Source organism: Helianthus annuus, chromosome 7, assembly GCF_002127325.2.
Source record: "Helianthus annuus cultivar XRQ/B chromosome 7, HanXRQr2.0-SUNRISE, whole genome shotgun sequence".
In the NCBI taxonomy this organism is placed as follows: Eukaryota; Viridiplantae; Streptophyta; class Magnoliopsida; order Asterales; family Asteraceae; genus Helianthus; species Helianthus annuus.
In genome coordinates this window covers 131,641,997-131,662,134 of record NC_035439.2, presented here as the reverse complement: position 1 = coordinate 131,662,134, position 20,138 = coordinate 131,641,997, and the positions used below count along the sequence as shown (strand labels likewise).

Genomic DNA, 20,138 nt, shown 5'->3' with positions numbered 1-20,138 from the left:
TTACCCCTAATTTGTTAGTAGTAATTTTTAATTATAAGAGTTTTATTTATAATCAATATCAACCCTTGATTTAAATTAACAATGGTTCAGATCTGTTCTTACGGTTCTTATAATTAGCACTGTTTGTACAGGATCTCAACCCATATACAAAATGTATGTATCATTGTATCGTTTGGTTTTAATAGTTTTAATATATTAATATAATATCCAGCTAATATACCAAATTAAAAAGATATATTATCAAATCAAATGCTTATCATTTTAATCTTCCCATTCTCTCTCTCCCCTCTGCATTACAACCACCCCAATCCCAATCCCAATCCCAACACCACCACCTAACCACCACATAACCACTCTGTCACCGCCAAACACCTGTTTTCAAGCGAAGATGCGGTTCTAGGCAGTAGATCGGTGCGTGATTATGTATTAATACTGATCGAGATCCGTGTCTCCTTATCTGCTCTCGAACTAACAAATAATCCATAAAATGCAAAATACGACCTCCACGGTGGTTCACCGCTAAGGCAGACGGAGATGATGACGAAACCATCGTTTGCAGGAGGTGACGGCTCTAGTGGGCACCGTGTTTACAATCGTCCGGGGACCCAACATATTAGCTAAACGATGGATGATAACTGCATCTGGGTTTACATCGGCGACTGCGTAATAGAGTATTTCCGGTGTTTTAAGATCATTGCAGTCCCGATCTAGCATTGCATGTGGTTTTCTTGACCCATTTTGTGTCGGATAGGGTTTAAAGGTAAGCTTCTGACCACTTTTCCGATTTTCCAGCTACAATTTTTATTTTTTCCAGCTATTAACGACATTTCTGTCATATTAGGGATATTATCTTAGCAGCGACGAAGTGGGTATGACAGTTGGTGTGGACTGTGATGCCATGCGGTGCGTGAAGACGGTTGCAAATTGTCCGGCAAGGAAGACAATGTTTGCTTGAATAAATTGTAATTTTAAACAGAAGGGTAAAATTGTAATTTGTCGGTGGCACTGTAGCCACCGACCTTTTGTTTTAAGATTATATAAATTGGTGAAAGTTAGTATTATTAAAATCAAATAATCCTAATTTAAAGTGCTCAAGATTATTCATTAAAAAAACATGGTGTAAAATTGTAAATTGTAATAGAACGTCATTCTCATTTCTTGGGTAATCCTTTTTTTATAACTTACTTCCAGTGACAACACGAGACCGAAATATTGAGCGATAATAAGTGGCTTTGTACGTAAACATGCTATTTCTGTTTTACTATTTTTTGTTATTATAACGAGGAAACGCTAACCGCGCGTTGCGGCGGAGTTGGATATAAAATTTAAATAACAAATATAAGATCCGTATGTATAAGCAAAACAATGATTATTGTCTTAAGTTATTTGTCCAAATTATTGGATCACATAACTTTAAAACTATACAAAAAGGTTTATGTTCAATGGTACGGTCACAGTTAATAATCAATGACACGTTCATTATCTCAATTTTAATCTTAATGCATTCCAAACTAAATGAATGATAACATGGTTTTATTTGTTCAAAAGTAACCCAGTTTTCCCTTTTGATATCCGATCATCATTAGCATTATTTGTACTCGGAAATAACAAATGGATCCAAGGATTCGTTAGAGACAATAATAACATAACCATAAAGTATACAGATCCAATCAACAATTACAATAATACCATGAAATAAAAATATAATCCTTGCCTAACTTAAATTTATAGTTTAATATATATGTTTATTTACATACAGTTTGCATCTCCCTAATTTAAAAAAAAAAGACACAGTTCGACATGTATGGAAAACAATAGCATTAATAGTAGTAAATTAAAATATATGTGCTTACATGGCTATCTACAAAAAGATAGCAAAGCTCTTGGCTATTTCCGTACGGTATCCACTTTCTTATTACTCTTATTTGAAGGGGCTCTGCATTATCATGTGGTCTAATCACTGATATTGCAACGAATGGCATGTTGACTGTCCTGTAATGCAAAGTGAGTTAATGATGATTAAACTTAACCGACAAATAATGACGCATCTGTATGCAAACATAATCGTAAAACAAAATATAATAAATGAGATCCAATTGTAAATCAACGAAAAGGAGGAAGTTAAAAAGTAAAAACAAAAACATCCAAGTAAGAAAAGATATCCAAATCGCATTATACAAAACATGGTAAAGGCCCTTAATTTCCCAATCTTTTTCAAAGGACGCATAGATCATGTTGTATTGTTTAAAAATATTAAATTACACATAATGATTTTAATAGGTCTGGTATAAAATCACTTTTGATTGTATGTGGCCAAATGCATGTCAATTAACTTAAAAAAAACACGAAACCTAAAGACTAAATACAAATATGATCAAACCAAAACGAATCAAGCAGCAAATCTATTAATCTATAATACAAACACATTAACACAATGATTAGAATTATCGATAAAAATCACACTTACGACTCCAAAAGTAAAAAAAAAAAAACCCAACGCAAATTACATGTTTAGGCATCAGCATAGTATACGACTTCGATAAATTACAACCATGAAATCAACAGACGCAAAAAAACATGTACCTTGAAGGGTGAATAGATGTTCTTGAATGAATAGCGGCTGACACCGTGAAGAAGAAGATGGGGAAAATGAGAATGAAGATATTGGGAAGATGAAACGGTTGTTGAGAATAAATGGGGTTGAAAAAGCTACGGAGACACCACTGGTGAAGGAATAGTCGTGCCCCTTCAAAACACCCCTTTTGAATAATAACCGGCGTTTGGGGGGAGGTTTGTACACTTTCATCTTCTCTCTCTGTAGGAAACTGATAATATTCTACCCCATATTACATTACTTAGATATGTAAAATCCAATATATAATTCATAACGTAAGATGTGTTATCTAAAGGGTTATTTAATGAATTTAATTGTAAAGTTTAATTAGTACACCGCCGCCGTTTCGGTGCATCACATCACGTTGATTCAGAAATGTTGAAAAGGTTATTTAATTATTTTGAAAAGGTTATTCAATTCTTTTTAGAACAGAAATTTTGAAAAGGTTATTCAATTTTTTTTGAAAAGGTTATTCATTTATTTTTAGAAATTTTGATAGGTTATTCAATTACTTTTTTAGAAATTTTGATAGGTTATTCAATTATTTTTAGATTAAAAGTGTTAACTAATTCAAAGATTAAAAGTGTTAACTAATTCAAATGTATTATTCAAGAGGTGTTATATTGAGACATGTTGGTTTGAGAGGTAATATTTAAGGGGTGTGTATATTGGGATATGTTGGTTTGGGTTATGTGTTTATTAAAACAAAGGTATTAGTTAAGGGTGTGATGTAAAAAGACACAACTTTTAAGTTATCCTAAGTAATATATTATTGAAGGGGTATGTATATTGAGACATGTTGGTTTGGAACATGTTGATCATATCCATTTGCCACGTTCATAATCAAATAATCAAAGAAGTAATTGGGGTGGTTTTAAATTAATTTAGAAAGTAGTGTATATACATTGAATCAAATATTGTTGTAAATTAATATAAACACTTATAAGGTGGCGGCTGGGTATTAATTGTGGAAACGGTGGCATTAATCGTTTCCAAACATTGAAGTTTTCTTTCTTTTCAATAGATTCGGTGTATAAAGTTGAAACGGTTTAGTTGAAACGGTGTCAATTACTGTTAAAAGTAAAAGTTGCAATGGTTAATCGATTTGAACCAAAATATTATATGATTTGCAACGGGTTGCGAAGTTTTACGTATTTAAATTGTTTGACTTAAAAAAGACATGATTCTTGAAGTTTGACTTAGAGAAAAGGGTGTGTATATCGGGACATGTTGGTTTGGGTTACATGTTTATTAAGGCAAGGGTATTAGTAATAGGTGTGATGTAAAGAGACACAACTTTTGATATTGGGACATGTTGGTTTGGGTTACATGTTTAGTAAGGAAATGGTAAAGGTGTGATGTAAAGAGACACAACTTTTGACTTACTCTAAGGCACCCCAAAGGGTATTAGTAAAAGGTGTGATGTAAAGAGACACAACTTTTGACTTACTCTATGGCACCCCAAGTTACTTTTTGTAGGGTATAGTAATATCTAACAACATATGAATGTAAAAGAAGGCATCAATTGAATGTCCGCAATACTCGTTACATCCCTTGTTCCTTGATGATCTACCACCATACATACAATTACACAATGTCTTCGTCCCATTTCTCTACCTCTTTCTTTCGGTCGCCTTCATCGATAACATCCTCCTCCACCGTCCGTACCCATGGGCTGCGGTATGTCCAAGTCCCATCTTTTGGATGAGGGGTTTGGCTCCCGCAACCCCTTTCAATTCCACCATAAAACCGACACCCCTTCTCCCAAATTGCTAAAGGGTTCATCAGAACCATCTATCGCGGACCATCATCCAGTGTTGCAAAAAATCAATACCGCTCCGGTTAATCTTGGTAATGACGATAATGATGCAATGTGGATTGGATCTCCTAGCTTTCGGGTGTACGTTCAATCCGACCGGACAACAGGTGTTGATAATAACTAATAACTGAAAACCAGATCTCTTTATTATATAAAATTGTTAAATTAGCAAAGAATGCAGGTGATGAACAGGAAAAGCAGACCGTAATTGGTACACGTGGAGGTGGAAATTATGTATGCAACGGCGAGGTATGAGAAAGAATTTAAAAGAAATGAAAAATTGTATTGGTTAATGTTATTTTCTTTGTATTGAATAACCGAAAACCAGATCTCTTTATACAGAGATATTACAAGGGAAAGGATAATAATAATATAAGAATAACCAAAAGAAATACAAATCAAATAATAATAACTATAATAGATGATAAACCCGGTAAGTGCATGTATATGATGACAACGAGTTTACAAGGTTAGCCGAATTTAGTTAAAATGAACGTTGATGCGATTGTATGTATGTAGGTTTGCGTATGGAGAGGATCGAATGCGGAGGAACATGAAGATAAACAAGATATAAGAGGAGGAAGATTTAGAAAGGCGTTTCAGGGGCACAGAGTCGCTTTCTGGCATGGCGGGCTGTGGCATGTCGGCCACCCGAAAGCAACCAGAAAAACAGTCGGAGCCTAATCTTAAAGACTTAATCTTACCGCCATCCATGATGAAGCAGACCGGGATTCACTCATTTCTGATGTAAACTAATGTCTATCTCTAAAGGGGTTTGATTATTCTGTACTATGATTGTTTGGGAAGTATGAAATAACATTAAAAATCCTAACAAGTATAAGAAGAGTTTGGCCATAATTATACTAATTTTTACCAAGATGGGGTGCTGTTTAAAGTTTAAGGAATTTATAACTTGTTATAAAAGTAAACCATAAAATTGGCACCTTAATTCTCTTTATTATGAGGAGAATATTGTTATTATATTAGTAAATAAAACCAATAATTTGAAGGGTTACGTTGTGCATACAACGGTGCACTCAAAACCATCCAGGCGCTTCAGTGACGTTCCAGCAAGGTTCCGACCAATTTAAAATCCCTATAAACAATAATTTTATGCTATATGTCTTGCTTATCTCATGCCCTAACTTTTTAAGCACCTTGTACCAAGGCCCAAGGCTCACGTTTTGCTCCTTGAGTGCGTTGTGTGCCGTCAAGGACTATGGTACACAGGTCTCCTCTACCCTTTCAACGACACAACAAAAGCCATTACACGGTGTGCCCCAAAAGTATGTGTATATGACGACCAGCAATTGCATAATCAGATATACGGACCATAAAGTGTTCAACTTGCATCTCTGTCTTGTGTTTTACATATCAGCCTTCTTCAGCACATAAACCATATATAATCTCCTATATCCCTACGTTTTTTACATATCATCCTCATATATTCTAAATTTGCTAAGCAACAGTTAGACCTACATGTGCAAACAGTGCAGACTCCAGGCAAGTTGGGCTCTCGCCTCACGCCTAACCCGCACTTTTTATAACCAATTATCTTTCACTTGCAAAAGATAGATAACCAACTTGGATAAGAAAATCCCAAACACCCTTAAAAGTTAAAACACTTTATAACCTATCCTATGCAGTTAATATCGCAATATATCACCCATATATCAATGATATATCAGTTATCTGTCCCATGGTGAGATATCGGTGCAAAATATCGGTCAGAATATCGGTACCGATATTGTCGGCGCTATTGACCGATGTATCACCAATTTTCCTCATATCAGTACCTTTTTTCTTAGTTCTACCATTCGTCTTTCTTCTTATTGCTACTACTAGTGTTTTAAGTCTTAATTGTTAGTGTTTTAAGTCTTAATCAGTTCCTGCTTGCTACAATTGTAGTGTTTTGCAAGTTGCAAAAGGTTAATTTGTTAATGGTAGGAAAGTAAACTGAATTGCTAGTGTTATATTTGCGATATATATAAATTCAACATGATACCAAAATTACCGATATCCCACCACGATAACCGATATCTCAAATATCGGTCCTTAACCGACATCCAATTTTTTACAGAATTAACCACCTAGAACCTATCTAAATCCATATGCAGAAAAGCAGTTTTATTTCGCAATCCCAAACACTAATATGCAGATGATCAGTTTTAATTCACAATTCCAAACACCAACTTGTTGCATTTCATCTGCACATAAAACAGCCATAACCTAATCCTCTATTTGTATTATCAGTTTCAACTTTCATCTGTTTCAACAAATAACATGTGTGTGCAGTATATATAATGTAAAAAAAAAAAAACAAATAAACAATCATCAATGGCAGATCAATTAGATACCACAAAATATTAAAGTTTGAGCCCAGAGATGATCAACAGGAAAAACATTCCTTCTAAAACCCTAATTTGGCAAAAACTTAACAAAAAACAATTAAAAAGGTGATTGTTGAAGAAAACCTCCATTAACATCAGGCATCGTCACCTTTACCATTGGTGACGTCATCACTGGAAATTTTCACTCCTGATGGAGCCGTACGACGTCGTGTCCTGGACGGAAGAATGTTATCCAAATCAACCTCCGTCAACGGATCATCGGAGAAATCATCATCACCGTCCGATCCACTATCTCCACCACCGTCAGATTCAGAATCATCATCATCATCTTCTTCAGATTCTTCAATCATCTTACCTTTACCTTTATCATCCTTCATTATCCCCTTCCCCTTCCGATCAACTTCATTTCCGCCATTAACATGTTCATCTTCGTCGTCTGAATCACCTGAATCTGTTTTGTCTTCTTCCTCGTAGTCTTCTTCTTCTTCGTCTTCGATTTCGTGTTTTTCGCCATTTTCGTTCGCGATTTTTTCTTCTACGTCGGTGGATACGGCGGCGTCCGGCCGGAGTTTCTTTGTGGAATCGTCTTCGGTTGTTTGCTTGCGTTTGGATGGAAATAACTGTGGTTCTTCGGTGCTGTTGAGGTCTGCCATGGCTTCCCCCAAACCCTCTTCTCTAATTTAGGGCTTTTCAGTAACAATCGAACCACTCCTAATTCTATTACTCTTACTGGATCTGGGTTCCGTATCAACTGGACCGGTTTAGGATCCATTGGGCCCAGCCCACAAGCTCCTTTCATAGTTTCATTTGTATTAGGAAGGGTTAACCCTCATCTTCGTCAATTTGAGTTTCATTTGTATTAGGAAGGGTTAACCCTCATTTTCGTCAATTTGGTTTTTCTAGATATGCCAGTTCAGGACTCCAGGACAAATTTCAAATTTGTACCATTTCCATCTCTTACATTCTTAAAACATACCAATTCCGTTTAAAAACTTAACGTCTGTTAAAACTTGTTGTTTAATGAAAGGTAAAAACATCATTTTCCTTTTTTTATTAACACCCTTTTAAACCCTTTTATGTCCTTTTTATAAACCATATTAACAGGGTTTAAAAAAGGGAGGTTAATAAAAAAGGAAAATGATGGTTTTACTCTTCAATAAACAATACGTTTTAACAGGCGTTAGTTTTTTTGGACGGAACTAGCATGTTTAAAGAATGTCAGGGACGGAAATGGTACATATTTTAATTTGGTCTCAACTGGCATAATTAGACAAACCACATAGACGAAAATGACAGATAACTCTATTAGGAAAATTAGAATTTAATAATAAAAAATATGACCTATAATGGCACTTCCAAAATGTAATTATTTGTTCTTTTATGTAAACTATTTCTCATTATGTAGAAGCCTGGTGTTCTTTTGACCTTCTATGATTATCTCTAGTGTTCTTTCGGACTACTATGTTTATCTTAAGCAGAACCAATGCTTTATTATGGCGCGGGCGGACCAACAGGCTTAGCATTTTAGGCGAAGGTTTAGAGCCACCAAAAAAAGGGGCCTTTAATTTTTTTTCCATATATTACATGTGTATGTGTATTTGGCCCAAATGAATAAACACATAATGACCTAGGGGGAAGTTTATTTGAGAAGAATCTTTTTAAAAGAAGAAAAAAAAAATTAATCTAGACCCTATATTTTTTTATCAATGCTTGTGAATCAAGATATCATTTTTGTCCACTTTTAATTAATGTTTTAATTACTAAGGGTAGGATAGACATTTTGATTTAGAATATTAATTAATATTTTAAAAAGTTACACAAGTCTTATTAATGAAACCATAAATTCCTCCTTCACCATCATTAATGTATTGGCTCCTACACAAATTTTATTAGAAGTGATAAAATTATTTAAAAATGTTGTGTCCTACACATATTTTATTATGAGTCGCAAAATTATTTAAAAGTGTCTGAGTACTACACAATATGTATCCTACACCAAAAAATTGTTTTAATGGTGTAGGAAACGTTGAAAATGTAAGATCATGTGCAAGATTGTCTTTATTGTATAAGGTGCACAACTATTTTATAAGGTAGACTCATTAAATGTTTAGAGTTCATTAATTTGAATAGCAAAAAATAAATAATAAACACAGATTTGTTCAAATTACCTTTGTATCATTTATTCTTTTTATTCTTAATTTTTAATTCTTCTCATTTGAACTCTCCACTAATGACCTAAACAAATTAAGAATATGCACCCAAAACTTGAAGGATTCTTGGCCAAATTTTTTTTTTTTTTATTGAATCAATAAGTTACAAGGTCCTTTTTTTCTTGAACGGGACTATGTGTAATCGATTGCTGTCGATGGTGCGATTTGTGATTGATCAATAACCATTAAAAACAATTTTGCGATCTGATATTTGCGATTTTACGACTTGATATTGCGATTTACTATTGCCATTTGATATTTTTTTAGGTTCAAGTCTCACAGGGGCCCCGACTTTGTACTTCGCTTAGGGCCTCCAAAAATGTTAAACCGGCCTTGGTTATGGCTTGTCAAAGAGACCAAAAGCATAAGCCATAGAAGAGAATGGGGGAAACCCTAGGGTAGCGTTTGGTACGAAGGAATAGAAGGCAGAATGGAATGATCCATTCTATTGGAATGAAAAAAAACATGTTTGGTTGTCAAGTGGTAATGGAATGGAGCATTCCACAAGGAATGTAAACCTTCCAAATATAATAATTTTCATTCCTTAGGAAGGTAGTGTTTTTTTTTCATTCCTTCAAGGAATGGAAAGATATATTATTATTATTATTATTATTATTATTATTATTATTATTATTATTATTATTATTATTATTATTATTATTATGAATAGAAAGAGATGAGGAACAGTGTATTTATTTATTTTCTTAATATTGTTTTCTTTTCTAAGTTTTTTTTTTATCTTTTTATTATTTTAATTGATCTTGAACATATTTTTTTCATATAAGTTATAAGATACTATCAAAGTACCAGTTATTAAACAAGAAACCATAAAAATGAATGTATACAGGTACCGATGTTGTTCGGTGCAGTAAGGTGGCGATACAGTATCAGCTTATCGAAAGCAAAAACAATAAAAATAACTATCGGCACCGATACAAATGTTGTTCAATCAGTTTCGATTGGGTTTGGTACGATAGCGGCACAATATCCGTTTAAAAAAATAATTTATCATAATGTTGAAATAAAAGAAAACATGAATTGAAATGCAAATGAGCCGAACCGATATCAATTGAACAACACACGTACTGTATCGATATGTGTTTTTTTGTTTTCGATCGATGTAGTCTTTTCTCTCTCAATTACTATAGCGAGTACAGGTACAATAACAAACCATATTGATACCGACTTAATCCCCGCCGCGAAGTGCGGGGAATATCACTAGTTATTATTGGTTTTAATAACTCACTCACGGCCGACACCACTACTGCCATAGCTGCCGCAATGACTACCGTCGCCGCCGTCACCCACTTCCGCCACCACCACCACCACCACCCACCTCCACCCCAGTCGTCACCCACCTCCGCAAAACAACACAAAGTAATGATTCATTTCATTCTCACATGGTAACCAAACAAGACACGGAATGGTAATGATCCATTCCATTACATCGTCCATTCCATTACCTCGTACATTCCATTCACCCGTCTATTCCATTATGCCATACCAAACAGGCCCTAGTTGTTATCACTCCGGAAATCAGTGCTTGGTTATGAACCCTACAATGAGTCAAATTAGGGGTGTTCATTCTTCAGTTATAACCAAATTAACCGAAACCAAAACTGAGAAATAGAGTAACCGAATAAGAACTCATTTATTTGGTGCAGTTTGTAACCATAACCGAATTTATTTTCGGTTATTTGATTCAGTTTTTGGTTTAACAATTTATTATATTTGGGTAACTTGGGTTAACCAAGTTAACCAATTTACCTATTTAAACTTTTGAATTACATATATTTAAATTATGTTGCTTGGTTATTGAGCTAGTTTATGTTTTATTAGCCCAACTTCAAGTTACATTTTATTAGCCCAACTCCATTATATTAGCCTAGTTCCATGTCCATCATGTACGATACATCCTCCAAAGTGACAAACCCTAAGACTACTTATTAATTTATATTCATTAACTTCTATTAGTTTGCTTCTAACACAGCTCGTAACTAGGTTTGTTAAAATAAGAACCACCAAATAATTAGAGGCCTCTTTTTACGTTTGATTAAGAAGCAAACAAAAAGAGAACGATTGCGATCTAGGTACTAAAAACGAATCCTAATCATGTCCATGCGTTGGATACTTGGATATGGTGAGCTTGTAGATCCGGCAAAAGTAACCCATACAGCTTATTTTGGGTAACGATAATAACCTCCTGCATTGTTTTGGGTTAATAACGGAACGGGTCAAAATGGATAAAAATAAAAGGAGGCAAAATGTGGAATTGGTTTAAATGGGTCAAGGTAAAAATAGGAACGGCTGAAAATGTTAGAAGAAAAAATTAGGACTTAACGGGTTGGGCTTCTAAATTGAAATTGCCGTTGTCGAACATTCAAACGGGTTGTTCTACAAATCTACAATTATCTTCTGCATCAAACTTGCTGCCCCCAATCACCCAATCATCTCTGAAATCACATCCAAAAGAAAGCTCTAGCCGTGATCGTTTTCCAATCATCGTTTGGTGCACACAATCATCATTTAAATCGATATGTAAGTGCTCACATAAGATCAGATGTATACTTTTGTTCTTATGTAGTTTATTCTGTATTTTATCGTTGATATAGCTCAGGTAACAAGCATTCTTCAATCTTGATTCTAAAGTGTACCAATGGAACGTCCACTATATGTTTGATGAAAGTTCAAGGAGAATTATGGAATAGAATACATAAATTGTGGATGAAAATCAACCGTTGATGTGCAAATTTTGGTTGGATTGAGAGTGCGTGACGGGAATTGTGGAAGATAAAAACAGCCCATGCACACTTTCGACCAGAACAGTTACGACCCAAACCCATTCTAACCTGCACTCGTCCCGACCTAAACCCATCCAGAGCTGACCGGCTCTGACCCAAACCAAATCTTTTGAAGTGACCCGTTAACCCGCCCGTTTTTTACAGGTTTAGTTATTATTCACAGGGTATCCATTGACCACCACAACCAACACCAACCACCTACTAGTTAACCTTGTCACAACCAAGTTGATAACCTACCATGTCAATCATGCATAATTCAAAAAACATTTAAAGCAGAAACTGTAAACATAAACATAAGTTAATGAAAAGGCAGGGCCAGAAGTATAACCAATAGTATATGCCCCCAATTATTATCCAAAGGTGGAAATTGCATTTTGTCTTTTCATAACAAAAACTTCTCCCTCTTTCAATACCAAAAAATAAAATACAAGTTAAAATCTGCACTGCAGTCTGCAGGCCTTTCTAGTGTCCCGAAACAAAAAAGAGTTAACTCTCCAAAATCACCTATGTTTATTGACTCAGTTTGAAGGGGTAAAAAAAGCATCTCAGGCTCCATATCCAAACAAACACCTATGCTTCCGCAGTCTCGGCACCACCTGTTGTTGGTCTGTACGTAGAATGAAATCAAAATTTTCGGTCAGAAAAGAAGGAAATGGGCCACAATACATGAACCGGGCCCAACAGAACTCTGACTAAGAGGGTGTTTGGGATTGAGTTTGAAAATGACTTATTGACTTTTTCGAAAAGCCAAAAAGTTAAAAAAGTTTTGGCAATGCTAAAAGTGCTTTTCATTTGACTTTTTTTAAAAGTAAAAAGTTGGTTTTCAAAAGCCACAAAAACCTGGTTTTTTAAATGACTTTTGGCTTTTTTTATCGTAAAATTACCAATCCATCCTCACCCATAAAAATAAGAACCAAACATGGAAACTTATACTATCCTTTTTGGTCATTTTACTTTTTCCACCACAAAAGTTCATCCAAACACTTTTTTAAAAACTCCATTTAGAAAAGTCACAAGTTAATAATCAATTTTGACAAAAAAAAACACTTTTGGAGTTAAATAAGCAAATCCCAAACACCCTCAAAACCAAAAAATGTGTTCATTTGCGTTCATCAACGTTCGTTTTCATTTGTTGCCTAAAATTAACAACAAACACGAACACGTTCCTTTTCTGAACAAACGAACACGAACATAAATCTCGTTCAGAAAGTGTTCACGAACAGTTCGTGAACACATATTTCTTAACAAGCGAACATGAACAAGGTCTTGTTCGTGTTCGTTCGGTTCATTTGCTGCCCTAATTAGTTCAATTAAAAACCAGACCCTGAACTTTTGGGCTCATGATCAAAGCGTAATTACTTGCGTAAACATTGTTGCTTCATTAAAGCTTTGAGGGGAAAAAAAGTTTTGGACCATATAGGTTTGGTACTTTGGTCTAGTTTCAATTCGGTTTGTCAATTTCAACTTTCAAGACTTTTGGACTGTGTTTTGCACACCCCTATGAATGTGAAATGACAAAAGTTGGATGCACTTACAGCCCAACAAACACTTTAAAAGCATCATAAATTCCCCATTGAGCTCCAGTGAGAGTTCCAATCATGACAATCCTGAGGGGAAGCCCTCGGGTGAAGAGACCCCAAACTCCAAGCTTCTTCACAGCCTGAAGCAAAACAAAAAAAGGGTACATTTATACCATGTAGTTTCGACCCATTTACTTATAAACAGTCAACATGGGTTAGGTTCTAATGGTCAACATGGGTTAGGTTCTTTTTTCTAATAGGTAAAAAATTGAAAGGTTTAGCTCAAAAGTTAAACCTACTGTTGCTTTATCCGAAAAGTTACATTATTATATGTATAATTATTTTCTTAACTATATTTAACACAAAGGATTAATTTCATATATACGCTTACAAACTTTAAAATTTTCATATATACCCAACCAAAACTAAAAATATTATATATGCCCTTACAAAGTAGTTAAAACATCATATATACCTAATTCATTAAAAACAATCTAATAAATGATCATTTTACCCTTATGTTTTTAACTTCAAGTTTTCATATAAGCTCATCTTTTTTTAACCTCATATTTTTACATAATACATTTTTAGCTTAAATTTATTTTTACCCGTTTTTATAATAGTTTTTATTTTTACCCATAAACAACAGTATACTCCATATATAATATTTAAGCTAAATAAATTATGCTAGAAATGAGTAAATATAATATTTGAAATTAACGGTTATATATGAGATTTCAAAGTTTTAGAAAAATAAGGGTAAAATTGTCATTTATTAAATTGTTTTTAGTGAATTGGGTATATATGATATTTCAACTACTTCGTAAGGGTATATATGATATTGTAAGGGTATATATGATATTTATAATTTTGCATGGGTATAAATGATAAGTTTGTATTGTAGTGGTATATATGAAATTGCCCCTACACATAAAAACTAATTACTAAAAAACCAGACGAAAGTGGTAACCCAGCACGAATTGTTTCATGTTAGTTTCGACCCATGCAGAAAGTACACATGTTACCCAAACCCAACCCTCGTTTTGCAACCTCTAAGTTAGAAAATGCTCAAGCATAAGCACTCACATCTCCAACACTTGCACCCTTGGCATTGTTAAGGAAGGAAACAAGATTGTCAGCAGGATGAGAAACAACAGCACAAAGGACACCGGCCACGTATCCACCGGCAAAACTAACTCCAAGTTGCAGGGATTTGCTGCACTCGTTCTTTGGTGTAGGGATCGCGTACTTGTACATCATCTCCACAATTGTCTCAAATGAAGCAAATTTCATCATCGTGTCTGCACATACCAAACAGTTAAGGTAAACTTATGTAATTATGTTGACTTCAAAAACCAAGAAAAGTGAAAGAGTTTCTGGTGATGTTGCAGTAGTGATAAATGATAGGAGTGTAATGACAATTTAAGTATCACATAGTACAGATAATAAAATCTACATCGAGTAAAGAAACCATTATGCAAACAACTGAAAATAACAATGTGGTTCTAGTTTTGTGTGCTAATGGTTACAGACTTACAGTGATACATACAACAGCACAAGCAAAAATACATGCACTTTTATAGCACATCAATATATCAGCCTTACTGAACATGCAAACATGCCATAACTCGTATTTGAGAAGGTAACATCATGCAAACATGCCATAACTCGTATTTGAGAAGGTAACATACTGAATCTAACAATCTGCTGTTAATGTAAACCAAAGTAGAGACCATAAATGAAACACAATAGCAAAGAACAATTACTCCTTCACATTAATTCAGAGCTAGTATGATATGTTTCTTATGTATTACTTTTTAGCAGAAACTAAGTGAGCATAACATATTGCAAAAACTTGCATCTCATATGCCTCACAACTTACATGGTATTTGACGTCCCCAAAGCGGTACCAATCCCTTGTACAACCTATAATATGTAGCAAAACTTAGTGAGGTGAAAATTATTTAAAAAAAAACAAAAACCTACATAATAATTTTCTCCAAAGAAAACCAAGGGAAATAAAAAAATAAATAAATAATATGTATACCCAAGTGCGCCTTCAGATCTGACAAACTTTGGAAGTCCATCTCCCAGACCCCTGGCAAAACCAGGTTGTGTTTGGACACGAACCTTCACTGCCTCCATAGGACAAAGAGCCACATCAGCAATGACCTCAGCGGATGCTGAACCAGCAAGGTAGATCAAAGTCTTGTACTTGGCAGCATACTCTGGGCCAGCAATGTCGGAGTAATATTTCTTGAAGAATTCGTAGAAGCCAAATTTGCAGGCACCCTGAGCACTGTAACCAAGCAGGGTAGGGACCCATCCCCTAAAGAATCCTCTTACACCTTGCTCCTTCAATAGAACTCCGAAACCAGATGAGATGCTCTTATATTTAGCTGGGTCAATCTGAGTGATCAACGAAAGATTTCAAGAATCAGATGTTATGAACACATAAAAGAAGACCATTGACAGAATTGGCATATCATAAAACATTTAGCAGATACAATTTGCCACACAGTATAAGGTTACAGAATTTGCTAGTACACCAATGACTCTGAACCTAATCAGAACCCTTTAGTGGTGTTGTATACGTGTATCTCCTTAAATGTAACGGGGGTGCAAATGTCTAAGACGCATATGCATGAGCAGACCAACATTTGTGGCTCAATGGGAATGCTCGTGACATTCAAACCAGCTCAACTAAGCTACAAGGACTACTTAAATTAAGGGATGCACATCACAGTTATCGCTTCATCGTGAAATCATGTCCACTTATTGCTATTGTTATATAGTCGAAAAGAACCAGAGATAAATATACACAAAACATATATTCAACAACACATCTCATCTCAACCTCATCCACTTTCACAATGGAACCAATAAAATCACATATAAAAGACGACGCTAAGTTGCAACTGCACAGTTTTCAGCATTAGATACCCAATACGCATATACAAAGCACATCAACACACCTATTCCATGCAGAAATGTAGATTGAAAAATCAAACCTTACACTTAATTTATGTACAAGATTACATAATTAAGTATCTCAAAACTACTCAAACTCGCAATTAAGTTACCTAAACTCTACTTAAATTATTCTTCAATCAAGTAGACTTCTGGTTGTTCAGATCAACAATCATACCCATAGGATAAACAATTAAAGGAAACGATAACTTTATCATAAATCACATGTGAATCACTAGTGAATTAGCAATTACTCAATGATTAGTATGTAACTGTAAACAGACAAGAAATGATAAGATATAATAACAAAACCCTCATAAATGTGATATAAATGTTTTCAATAGGTAAACACTAAATAAAACATATACTCCATCAGAATAACTCAAATCCGTAATTGTATGCAAACCAAACTCGCATCCAACATAACATAACCAGTAGATGATAAAACGATCATATCAATCGTAACAAACTCCCAACCAACAGATCCACAAAGGCTGGCAGTAAACGTTAAACATCTATACAGCAAAACATCATAACACAATGGCAAAAAATGATACTACCCTAGCTTCAAACAACAAAAATCAAAAACCGATACATGTTAAAACATCATAACACACGAGCATAATAACATAACCAGTACATGATAAAACAATCAATTCAAACGGAACAAACTACAACCAACAGATCCACAACAGCTACCGGTAAACATTGAATAACTATACAGAAAAAACATCATAGCACACTAGCATAAAAATTGATACTATTCTACCTTCAAACAACAAAAATCAACCAGATCAGAACAAAAACAATTCAACCGGTACATGATAAAACATCATAACACACGAGAACAATAACATAACCGTTAAATGATTAAACAGTCAAAATTTAAACGGAAGAAAATGCAACCAACAGATCCACAACAGCCATCACTGAACATTAAACAGCTATATAGAAAAAAAAACATCATAACACGAAATCATAAAAAACGAGACAAATCTACCTTCAAACAACAAAAATCAAATCAATCGGAACGAACTAGAACCAATAGATCCGAAACAGCTATCACTAAACATTAAACAACCATGAGGAAGAACATCATAACACAATAGCATAAGAAATCACACTAATCTACCTTCAAACAACAAAAACTAGTTAAAAATCAACCAGATCAGAACAAAATCAGTTACCTGCATGTTACATTTCACAAGATCAAGAGGAGTAACCGTCATATGAGTGAGTCCACAGCTGAGAATACCTCCAACAGTACAAGCAGCATAAAACCGAGGAGAATACATCTCGATCTTGCCGAGAGGCTCGTTCGGAGCAGGAATCACGAAGCTATTTTGCTGTTTAGCCGGTGAAGTTGAATGAAACAAGCTAGGGTTTGATGTTTTCGTCATTAACAGGCTGCTAGGAGAACTGGAAGAAGTGTAGATGAAATTAGGGATGAGAGATTGACGAGAGGTGTCGGAAACCGCCATTGTTGTGGATCGGAGAATGCGATTTGAGTGATGACGGAGACGACGACGACTCAAATCGCTGAGATTGTGTTCTCCGTTCCGATAATGGTGATGGAAATGGTTGCCTTTTTATTTACCAATGCAGCAAGTTGGTCTAGCCCTAAATTTCAGCCAATAGCATGCCTTGTTGCTTTACGACGTCGTTTTGATTTGATGGCATATTCTTCCAATTTGCCTGGGATGATTAAATTAAAATAAATATTAACAATTATTAAAAGTTTATGAAATTCTTTGTATTAGGCTATGGGTATGGGGCTTGGGTTGGGGGAAAACGCCTAAGTCACCATCTTGGGTGGGCTTGGGTTGGGGCGTGACCCTTGGGGCTTAGCTTTCAAGCCGGGCGTGGGGCGGTCTTGACAAACCCAAACCCAACCCACGCCCCGCCATACCCCGCGGACACGTCACTAAACGGTGGGGGGCTCCCATTCCACGTGTCAACAAATGCCCCAACCCAAGCCCCACCATACCCCACGATCTTAAGGGGGAAACTTTAATTTTTAAGTGATAGTAAAGAGTTAATTGCCATTTTAGTCCTTGAGGTTTGTCCAGATTTACTATTTTAGTTCAAATAGTTTTTTTTCGTCTCTGGGTCCCTGACTTTTCCCCTTTGTTGTCATTTTGATCGCATACCCTAACTCCATCCAAAACCCCCATTTTTAACTATGGGTATTTTGGGGGTTTTCAGTTTAAATCTTTTCAATTGCCATTTTGATCCAATTCGTTTATTATTATTATTATTATTATTATTATTATTATTATTATTATTATTATTAAATTCAAAAAAATAAAAAAATTAGAAAAACTAAAAACTTGAATCAACATCAGATCTGTTTTTCAGATCTGCATTAACTTCAGATCTGTTCGTCAATTCATCCAGAAACTCATCAGATCTGAATCATCATCAGATTTGAATCAACACCAGAAATCCATCTGATTCACATCCTATTAATCATGTCAACATCCACAACCGATTCAACAACAAATTCAAGGAATCAAGGACCTCCAATACCTAATGTTGCTAATCTGGCTAATCGGATTTCAATTAAACTTGACGGTGAAAACTACTTGGCTTGGAAGCATCGGATCCTGACGATTTTGAAGACTATGGGCTTATTATCTTTCTTAAATCATAACATACTTCCACCAGCAATAAATTCTGCTGAACGAGTTGCTTGGGAACGAACTGACAGTGGTGGGTTACTGGTGGGTAGGCGGTGGCGAGGGGTGTGGCAAATGTGATGGCACAATCTCAAGACAGTGGTGGGTTACTAGTGCAGAGATGAAGATCGACAACAATTTAAATCTCAAATATTTTACTTTCTCGAACGCCACCACTCCTCCTTCGTCTCCATCAATGTCCACTACCACAACACCACCAATCGACCACCCCCCTAATGCCACAACTGTTAATGTCCACTACCACCAGCTCTGTTACGAGTGATGCAGGTTATGGTGATGATGGCCAGATATGTTCACCGGACACCGATGTGTTTTAGGGTTCTGATTTGGGGATGCAGGTTATGGAGGCAGTGATGGGTTTTTATCAGGGTTTTGATGGCGACGGGGGTTTATGGATGGTAATGGTGTTGAAATATAGATGGTGATGACTGATAATGGTGTTGTGGTGGTGGGTGTTCATGAGAGAGAGAGAGAGAGAGAGAGATCGCGCAGAGAGAGAAAGGGTAAAGTGTGTGTATTTATATATTAAAATATATTTTAAAAGAATTGATCAAAATGACAAGTGAAAAGATTTAAATTGAAAATCCCCAAAATACCCTTGGTTAAAAATGAGGTTTTTGGACGGAGTTAGGATATGTGATCAAAATGACAACAAAAGAGAAAAGTCAGGGACCCAGAGGCGAAAAAAAACTATTTGGACTAAAATGACAAATTTGGACAAACCTCAGGGACTAAAATGGCAATTTACTCTGATAGTAAATTTGCTATTGCGTGGTAGGGCGGTTAAGGCTATTTCCATTCACAATCATCTCAACCCAACCTTTTAATAAAAAACTAATTTCTTTCTCTTCCACCTACACAACCCGACCTACTTCAACCTTCTATTCACATTCACAACCCAACCTTTAAAACATTTTTTATTAAATATATATATTTTTATGCTTATTATTTATCCATAAATGTGTTAGAAATAATTATAATTAATATTTTTATTTGAAATCGATTTGTTTTAGAAGCAAAATAAATAACAACAATACAATGCATTTTTTATAACTTATTTGAAACTGATTTGTTTTAGAAGCAAAATAAATAACAACAATATAATGCATTTTTTTATAAAAAAATAATTAAAAATCTATTTTTTGCAAGGAACT

General features: G+C 35.0%; 3 protein-coding genes across 3 annotated transcripts; 1 reads left to right on the top strand and 2 right to left on the bottom strand.

Moving 5' to 3' along the window:
* Positions 1-4,167: 4,167 nt before the first annotated feature.
* On the top strand, positions 4,168-5,281 carry LOC110868575. Its single transcript, XM_022117772.2, has 3 exons — positions 4,168-4,540; positions 4,615-4,682; positions 4,953-5,281. The coding sequence occupies exons 1-3, from the start codon at positions 4,285-4,287 to the stop codon at positions 5,115-5,117; spliced, it is 489 nt and encodes a 162-aa protein (XP_021973464.1). The 5' UTR covers positions 4,168-4,284; the 3' UTR covers positions 5,118-5,281.
* Positions 5,282-6,918: 1,637 nt separating this feature from the next.
* Positions 6,919-7,437, bottom strand: LOC110866929 (prothymosin alpha-A-like). Its single transcript, XM_022116074.1, has one exon. It carries the CDS (start codon positions 7,435-7,437, stop codon positions 6,919-6,921), a length of 519 nt encoding a protein of 172 aa, XP_021971766.1.
* A 4,640-nt stretch (positions 7,438-12,077) lies between these two features.
* LOC110868574 (mitochondrial phosphate carrier protein 3, mitochondrial) lies at positions 12,078-17,886 on the bottom strand. Its single transcript, XM_022117771.2, has 6 exons — positions 17,473-17,886; positions 15,363-15,724; positions 15,198-15,241; positions 14,402-14,616; positions 13,331-13,455; positions 12,078-12,402 (listed from the first exon to the last, which is right to left on the bottom strand). Exons 1-6 carry the CDS (start codon positions 17,764-17,766, stop codon positions 12,366-12,368), a joined length of 1,077 nt encoding a protein of 358 aa, XP_021973463.1. The 5' UTR covers positions 17,767-17,886; the 3' UTR covers positions 12,078-12,365.
* Positions 17,887-20,138: the final 2,252 nt, after the last annotated feature.

Excerpts from the sequence above, each read along its gene's own strand:
- LOC110868575 (XM_022117772.2), top strand. The coding sequence starts at position 4,285 with ATGGGCTGCGGTATGTCCAAGTCCCATCTTTTGGATGAGGGGTTTGGC. Across the intron at positions 4,541-4,614 it reads TCAATCCGACCGGACAACAG|GTGATGAACAGGAAAAGCAG; the intron begins GTGTTGATAATA and ends CAAAGAATGCAG. Across the intron at positions 4,683-4,952 it reads ATTATGTATGCAACGGCGAG|GTTTGCGTATGGAGAGGATC; the intron begins GTATGAGAAAGA and ends GTATGTATGTAG.
- LOC110866929 (XM_022116074.1), bottom strand. The coding sequence starts at position 7,437 with ATGGCAGACCTCAACAGCACCGAAGAACCACAGTTATTTCCATCCAAA.
- LOC110868574 (XM_022117771.2), bottom strand. The coding sequence starts at position 17,766 with ATGGCGGTTTCCGACACCTCTCGTCAATCTCTCATCCCTAATTTCATC. Across the intron at positions 15,242-15,362 it reads AGATCTGAAGGCGCACTTGG|GTTGTACAAGGGATTGGTAC; the intron begins GTATACATATTA and ends TACATATTATAG. Across the intron at positions 14,617-15,197 it reads TTGGGGACGTCAAATACCAT|ACACGATGATGAAATTTGCT; the intron begins GTAAGTTGTGAG and ends TGGTATGTGCAG.